Genomic DNA, 8,654 nt, shown 5'->3' on the forward strand with positions numbered 1-8,654 from the left:
AGATTCCTTTGGCTATATTTTCTGTGGAGAATTTTGGTGATTTGAGGAAGGTTTTGCCTCCTCCCATGCGTTTTTAAAATGCGTTGCCGTATTTTCAGTTGTTGCTGGCCTTTGTCCCATCATATGACATGACCTTGCTGAGGCTGATGGTAAAGATGCCACATGCCTGTATGGTTCTAGGGAGTCTGGCTGTGACCAGTGGGCCAGTGGCCTGACCTCCCAGAACGTTGTGGCTGTACTCTTTCCGCAGACAGACTTCGTCCTTGACATTCAGTGAAGCAGCCTTCCACGTGTGTGCTGCTTGTCACAAAGTCTGGCCAGGTCAGATCTACCCAAAGCTATACCTTTACATATAGGATGAGACAGTGATCCTTGCATTCACTTATACTAAGTCAGACTGATACATTGATCTGACAGGTTAATTTGTGATAAGCATGTCTGTCGATTGATATAGCTGAAGACTATTAATTTCCTTTAAATTCTTCTTCCATGGTATTAGTTCATCATTAGTGCACATGATTTAAAATTCTGTCTTCTGATGTCTTTGTGATATTTTGCATGACTGGTGACAGTTGAAGTCTTTGTGAGAACAGTCCTGGTCCTCAGACTTGGTCATGTGGGGGTTTATTGGAGGGAGGGACACCTTAACAAAAATCATCTCTAGCAGAGCTCAGTCTGGTGTGTGCGTGGGGTGGAGGGTAAGGGTGGAAGTGTTAGAGTGGATGTGGGTGAATGTGGGTATAGGTGTGCTAGTGCATGTGAGGTGAGAGTGTGGATGTGCATGTGTGTGTATGTGTGTGAAGTGATCTCTCGTACATTTCCACCCTCATAGTAAAGCCATACAACAGAGCTCCTAGCAGCCCATCTATGCTCTGCACACCGCTGGTGATGCTAAAGCTGGCAAAACCATGTCCTGAAAGTCCAGACTCCCCCACTGGAAGGATTTCTGTGATGCTCAGCAAAACTTGTGTTTCTTCCTCATCCTGGCAGACTCCCTGTCCGTCTCCAGTAATGACGCCAGTCCACCTGCATCCGTAGCATCTCTTCAGCCCCACATGATTGGGGCCCAAAGCTCACCCGGCCCCAAGCGTCCAGGGAACACCCTGAGGAAGTGGCTCACGAGCCCCGTGCGGCGCCTGAGCAGCGGCAAGGCTGACGGGCACGTGAAGAAGCTAGCCCACAAGCACAAGAAGAGCAGGGAGGTCCGCAAGAGCGCCGACGCGGGCTCACAGAAGGACTCTGACGACAGCGCAGCCACACCGCAGGACGAGACCATCGAGGAGGTGAGGGTCCGTGTGAGCGCGACTGTGGCCGTTCACACTGTGCGCGACTGCAAACTAGACCTTCTCCTCCACTCTCTCTCAACCTGTAGAAATTAGATGCTTGTCTCGTAAATAAAAGAGTCCCTGGGTAAGGCAGATAGTTAAAACACTCAGCCGCTAGCTGAAAATTTGGCGGTTCAAACCTCACCCACAGCAGCCTCAGAAGATGGGCCAGGGGGTCTGCTTTCCAGAAGGCACAGCATGGAAACCCTGTGGACCACCGCTCTGCTCTGCACACACGGGGTGCTGGGAGCTTGGTTCCATTCGATGGCAGCTCACAGTAACGGGACTACACTCGTTTGGTTCTATTTTCCTCCTTTCCGGTTGCCATAGTCGGTTCTGACTCTCAGTGACCCACGTGTGTTAGAGTAGAACTGGGCTCCGTAGAGTTTCCAGTGGCTGGTGTTTCAGATGGGCATCACTGAGCCGTTCTTCCAAGGCTTCTCTGGGTGGACTCGAACCCTCAGCCTTTCTGTTAGCAGCTGAGTGTGTTACCGTTTGCACCACCCAGAGAGTTCCTGTGTTGGAACATGTTCATCACATGCTCGTGGGTCTGTCTTAAATATCTGTGTCTTCTTAATAAAAACAAAACTGATTTTTTTCTTTCCTAAAAGCAAGAATAGAGGAAAATGAATGGCATACTTAATTCAGATTCTTAAAATGCATTTTAGATTGTAATTATTTTATACCCTCATTTCGTTATTTCAATGAATTTTACTCTAACAAAAACCAGAAATCAAATGGCTGGCCCGAAGGATTGGAGTTGACATGAGTCATGGTTCAGGTTTTTGGACCTTTTTTTATTCTTGGTGCTTGAAGATAAGCTGTGCTCAGAACCAGATGGATTCATGGGCCGTCCCTTCGAAAGCCACTCTTGGTGCCCCTTCTTTCATCCAGGTTGGCAAACCAGACAGTTAGACTGCAGGCAGGGAGTGAACAGGCACAGTTGTGCTGACTTCTATCCTCTCGTTGTTGCCCTTGCTGTACTTGCCCAGCTAACCCCATAGGGCTCGGTGTCCTTGACTGACCTCAGCAGTCGTGGCTGAGAACATAATGAGCATGTACTGGTTTGGTTTCAGAGGGGCCGAAACGAGGGCCTCAGCAGTGGCACCCTCTCCAAGTCCTCCTCGTCTGGGATGCAGAGCTGTGGAGAAGAGGAAGGGGAGGAGGGGGCCGAGGCCGTACCACTGCCCCCACCCATGGCCATTCAACAGCACAGCCTCCTCCAGCCGGACTCGCAGGATGACAAGGTAAAGGCCGGCTCAGGCTCCTGGGTCCCTGCACACCAGCCGCATTGCAGGAGCTCAAGCCTCCCATGTGGAAAAGATGCCAGGGCAATGCAGTGCGTTTCCAGGCAGACTCAGCCCGCCTGCCCCGAGTGTGACTAGCACAGTCCACTTAGGACTGTCCACTCGGTCCTGGCGCGTGTGAGCTCTCGTATGAATGCAGTCATGCAGTACAGCCATGCATTCTAACGCTCCTTCAGTAATGGTTGCTTTTAAAGTAATTTTGACCGTTCTCCACATGCTGATGAGAATCCCTGGGGACACAGTCCGAGGAGTCAGGGGCAGGCCTCGGCTGAGACCCTGAATCAGCACAAGGCATCTCGTTCTCTCTGGGGAATGTTGGCAGGTTCTGTTTTCAGTGGAGATGATGCTGCTGTCTGCAGGCTCTGTGCCCGTGCTGGAGTGTGGGGCTGGTTACAACAGGGGAGCGATGAGGCGAGAGCCAGAGCCTTCTCCTTGGATACATGCAAAGGCTTCCAGCCAGGGAAGGCCCGCTGTCTCCTGAGCTCTTCCATAGCCTGAACGGGTCTTGAACACCCCCCACTGCACTACCCCAAAAACAACATGGCAGCAGGGGCAGCTGACCAGGGAAACCTCCGTCCTGTCTGATGGCCCCATGCGCCCCTCAGACTTGTCAGAGGCTGAAGGGGGCTGGACAGTCATCACTGGTGATTCACAGTTTTTGTTTTCGTTTGATTTTGGCTTTGACTGAGTTTTCTGAGTAAGACATGTTTTCCACCTTTTTCCCCATTTTTCCCATTTTTCTTCCCGTTCTCCTCAGTAGTGCTGAGGCAGGCACCTGCTGGGTTGCCTGTGTTTTGCTGACCCAGAATCTTGCACACTCCAGTAACTGACCGCTGTGAGGCCCGGTGGTGACGGCCAAGTTACGGCCAGCATTAGATTTATCCCAAGTCAGACGTTGCCCAGCCCTTCTTTGTGGAAACCTGCCTCCTCCTCCCTTGTTCCGCACCCAGGCAGGGTGAGGGAGCTGCCGGCCTGAGAAGGAGGGCTGGGAGCGAAGGACTTGCTTTGGGTGTGAGCCCCGGTGGTTGCGTGCTGGTGAGTGAGGGGGGCAGGAAGGGCCCCAGGTGAAAAAGACCTGTTCACCATGGCCCGGAGAGTGACTGGCCGGACCCTGGGGCCCTGCTGTTTTTCTGACAGCTCCTCAGCTACTTTGTAGTAGTCCTAAGCTATACGTTTTTTAAAAGGAAAAAATAGGAATGCTTGACTCTGGGTGGCCATCTACACAGAGGTGTCAGGCCACGTTGACTTGTTCCCCAAATGACAGAGTGGCTTTCTCTGTTGAAAGAGGGAGCCGCACTTAGTCTTCTGTTGAGTAGATCTATCTATCAGTTGCTGTATTACCTCATCAAGTGTTATCAGTAGCAATTCTTCACTTAAAAACAATCTTAGTGATGTTCCCGGACAGTGTATTATTTGTGACTAATTTTTCGTTCTGTTCTGTTTTCTCTCTCTGTGAACTCTCACTGCAGCACTATGTTGATGTGTGTTCTGTGTCTGTTTTGGTTCAGTTTCCTTACTTCTCCATCTGACTCTTCTTTTCCGCCTTTGTTTCCCACCCTCATATCATATCCCGTATGTCATTAGACCACACCCACATCTGTGTTGCAGAGTGCACATTCTGGCCCATGTATGTGAAAGCCCCTGGTATGTGTGTCAATCCGTGTGTCTCATGTGGGAACTGCGTCGTTAGGACAGCTAGCCTGTGTCGCATGCATTGCGCTGTCCTTAATATGAAGCAAGGCTCATATTACACCCCTTCCAGTTTCCAGTTAGTCCGCAGTGCAAGTAATCTGCAAACACGCCCTGTTTGCTAATTACTGAGACGTGACTTTAGCAGCCCCTGCCCCAGCGTTCCTGCCGACCCCTTTACGCCCTGGATTGTAGCCATAAGTGGCGTCTGTAGCTTGTGAGGCCGCAGATCTTCTGTACTCTGCACTATTCTTGGGGAAATGGATGGCACCGAAAATGGTGAGCTTGTCCCCTCTCCTTCCTGTCTGGTCAGTCACCTGGCACCCTGCCTCTCCTTTCTTTTCTCTTTGGGTCCTCCCTCACCCTGAAAGAACAGTTGAGCCATTTTTATTGCACTGTTTCTGGTCCTGATTACTTAAGGATTCACTCATTAGACCTTAAATCCTTCATTCTTCCATTGATCAGACTCTGTATATTTTTTCCTCCTTAACCAATAGCCTGGCCAGCAGTTGCGAAAGTTACAACTAGAATATCCCTCTCCCAGTCACCTCTTTGAAAAGCATTACGATGTTACATGACTGCAGATTAAAGCCAGACTTTGTCTGCTTCCCACATGTATCCCAGAGCAGGTCTTATTTAATGTTTCATGTCAGAATATTGTAAATTAAAAAGGTTGACTTGAAATAAATGCAAACAGAGACAAACCTGTGGTCGTTTTGTCTGGAATTACTTTTAAAGAGAGAGCGAGCTTGCAGAGAGCATATTGCCTGTCCGGTTACTAACGTGAGGCCTGCCCTGCCCCCTCTCTTTTTCTGACCGTCTTCCTTAGGCCTCTTCTCGGTTATTAGTCCGCCCCACCAGCTCTGAAACGCCGAGTGCCGCCGAGCTCGTCAGTGCCATAGAGGAACTCGTGAAGAGCAAGATGGTAAGTAAGGTTCCCGGGAACATCTGAGGCTCAGAGCAGCTCTGATGGGCTCCTGGAGGATGATACCCCCTTGTCTATGTGACATGCCGGTCATGAAATGTGCCCAGTTCCAGTCTTGCCTGACAACGGGCTGGCCTCGGTGGTACACACAAATGGGTCTCCCTCTTCCTCCTGCTGCCTTGGATAGCTTTCATCTGGGTTTCCTGTGTGCAAGAGAGAAAGGTTTGCATTACTATAGAAGGACTTGGTTTTCTCCGAAGCCTCCATGGGGCCGGTTGGTCAGCTTGGAGTCATTTGATGAACATTCCTGATGTAAAGGGTGATTGAAGTTAGACAGGCAAGGGGTGCTTCTAACCAGATCAAATCAACTGGCTTCTCAGTGTCCCTTCACTTCTCCCAACTGAAGTGGAAAACTGCTAATGACCACAGCTGTTGAGTGTACCCCGAATCCCTTTGAAGATAGTGAATATCCTTTCAGTTGCCCACTTCCCCGAGTAGAAGCCTTGCACTTGTACCAAGCCATCATTAGAGGTAACCCCGTGGAAAGTGTGACATGTTTCCTCTTGACATTTTCTTTGCGTATACAAATGTACAGTGTGTGTGTGTGTTTGTGTGTGTGCTTTTCTTCCAAAATGGATCCATTCCATTTTAAGATTTTAAAACTTAACGTCTTAAGGATCTTTCCACATCAGTATGTTCAGAAGTACCTCCTTTCTTTTATGAGCTTTATAAAATTCCATGGTATGAAACAGTTAGTCCTAGCGACTGGTATACCATCCAATCTGCAGTCTATGCAACTATAAGACCAGAAGAACTAAATGGTGCCTGGCTACCACTGTCATCCACTTGGAAGGGGATCTATGTAGGAGATCCTTGATAGAGAGGGAGAACAATGTGGAACAAAACTCAAAATCATTTGGGGAAAAAAAAAAAGGTGGGGACCAGGTTTGCTGATCCGATAGAGCCTGATGGAACCACTGAGACTATGGCCCCTAGCTGCCCTTCAGGTCTGGAATTGAACCCACACCTGTGGTTTCCAGCCAAACAAAAGATAGGCGTATGAGTTGAACATTTACCTCAAGTAGATACACTCCTTGGAGAGAACAGTCATGGGAGAAAGAAGGGCTGCTTATGCATAGGGAGACAGCTCAGGGGGCAGGAGTGCATGGTGGGATGGACACTGGGAAGAGGTAACTATGGGGAGGAAGTGGCAGGGGAGCTATTGCATTGTAGTAAACTGTGGCCAATGACTTGAGACATAGTATATGTGAACTGCTGTATGGAAAGTGAATTTGCTTTGTAAATCTTCACCCAAATCACAATTAAAAAATTAATTAATTAATTTAATTAAATTTCATGGTATGAATGCCGTAACCGTGATACAACACCACCAGGAACCATTCATTCAGAGTGCTGTGGTGACGTCACTTTATATACTCCCAAAACATCCCCCAGTGGTAAAGCTGCTACCCCATTGTATAGATGAGAAAACCAAGGCACATGTAAAGTTTGAAAACTTGACCAGTGCTTAGTTGCAGAGCCGTGATTATGACAGTTTTTTTAAGTAACTCCCTAGAAACATATGTTTAAGTTACTCTAGTTTTCCACTAGGTAAACATCTGTGTTCGTTACACACGTGCAGTTGTGTCTACAGGGTAAATAAATCCCCATAACTGGAATTGCTGGGTCGAAGAGTATACCTATTTACAGGTGAGGCTTTAATGAGTATTAACTAGGCACCTGATAGGTCAGGTAATTGCTTCTCCCGCCCCTGAACAGCTTCCAGTGAAACTGGTTGATTAGGTCAAGTGGGAATTCCATAGAGAAAAGTCACACTGGCACCCCGCACGTGCAGAGCTGGACTGTGCCGAGGGCAGTCGCACTGTGTTCTGGAAAGGCTGGAAAGGGTGTGATGGGCTTTGAATTAGACAAGAAGGCTGCTGAGACTGGATCAGTAACGAGAACTCAGGCCTGCTGGTAAAGAACTTGGCATTATTCCAATATGTGTATCTAGTGTTAGAACCCCATCCTTGATTTCTAAGGCACAAGTCTGTTACCTGAAGGTGTCTAACTTGTATCCACTGGCTCTTCAAGCACTTGTTTAAATAACTTAAAAGCCATTTATATGCCCTGATTTTGTGATCATTAAAATCATTCTTACTGACTAGCTGACATTGTTTTCCCGAGAAATGTGAGGCGGCCCTTTGTCAACCTGCTAGCCATTTTCCACAAGGATTTAAACATCCCATAGGAGATTATGTGTCATTTGTAGTTCAGAGGACTTCCCCAAATGGCGAGGACACCTGTGACATGGTCTCCTTCAACTTTTACTGCCCAAGTCCCTCTTTCCAGTTCTAAGGACTTACACTTTATCGGTTAAAGCTAAGTTACTTGACTCACAGTGTGTCTCTCTGTAAGCCAGCAGCCAAAAAGCTGTTGGCACAGTGGAAAGAACGCTGGTTCTGGAGTGACAGAGACCTGGGTTCAGAGTCTCCTCCCTGCAGTTGAGTTGCACTGGCCAAGTGCTTTAGCCTCCCAGCCCCTGCGTCTACCAGCTGTAAGCTGGGGACGTAAAGTGTGGTTTGCTAAGTCCCTAACGAGGTCCCATCCACGTGGGCGTTTATTGACGCCACCCGTTCCCTTCAGAGAGCCATGTTTATACTCCTCCTGATAGACTCAGCCCCTCTCCTCTTGGCCATGTTGTGTAATTAGGAATCTGGCCTCTTTATCTTGGTCAAGAGAAACATAACCTGTGCATTGATACCCTGTCACTAGCCTTCTGATGTCCATGGGAACTATGTTTTGTTCATGAAGACTGATCACTTTAACATCCTTCAGTCTGTCTTGCTCCCCGTGACTCTGAGTTCTTCCTGTGTGTTTCAACACGTGCCATCACGTTTGTTTCCCTGTGGGTAATCTCAGGCTGCAGCACCTTCGTGATTAGATCTGAACTCTGAATTGCTTGTCCATCAGAAGCTGTGTGTTAGCTCATTGAACCGGGGAGGAGAGGAGGAGAGTGTTCCGTTGTCATGCAGTCCAATGACCAAGGAGCTGAACCGCCGAGACCTAAGACCTGAGGATTCCACTTGGTACATGACAGCCACCTGGGAATCTTCCCTGGGAGTCTCTCCTCTCCCCACCTCCATATTCATGACCCCACCAGCTATTTAAAGGTTGTACATCTTCTTCAGTGTTGGTAATGGGGTGAGAGTAGCCTTCAGCCACTGGGACGGAACTTGACCTTAGGATTTTCTTCTCTTTGTCAGTTTAAACGTAACAGAGATAAAGGATGAAAATATATGAAGTAAACACCTTACCTGAAGATGTTAGAACAACAACTAAAAATACCACAGGAAAGCAGAAGGAAGTTTTTATAGATAAATTAATGAATTAAAATAGAAAAACAGT

At 48.2% G+C, this 8,654-nt stretch overlaps 1 protein-coding gene across 1 annotated transcript in view; it reads left to right on the plus strand.

The window, feature by feature from the left end:
- Window positions 1–8,654, plus strand: part of TRIO (trio Rho guanine nucleotide exchange factor) — a 335,211-nt gene that overhangs the window by 287,598 nt on the left and 38,959 nt on the right. Inside the window, exons 35-37 of the mRNA XM_007954197.2 lie at window positions 991–1,283; window positions 2,402–2,572; window positions 5,151–5,246. Coding sequence (XP_007952388.2) covers window positions 991–1,283; window positions 2,402–2,572; window positions 5,151–5,246 — 560 coding nt within the window. The remainder of the gene's footprint in view (window positions 1–990; window positions 1,284–2,401; window positions 2,573–5,150; window positions 5,247–8,654) is intronic.

This window comes from Orycteropus afer, unplaced genomic scaffold (genome assembly GCF_000298275.1).
Source record: "Orycteropus afer afer isolate SDZICR_OR568_19922 unplaced genomic scaffold, OryAfe1.0 scaffold00442, whole genome shotgun sequence".
In the NCBI taxonomy this organism is placed as follows: Eukaryota; Metazoa; Chordata; class Mammalia; order Tubulidentata; family Orycteropodidae; genus Orycteropus; species Orycteropus afer.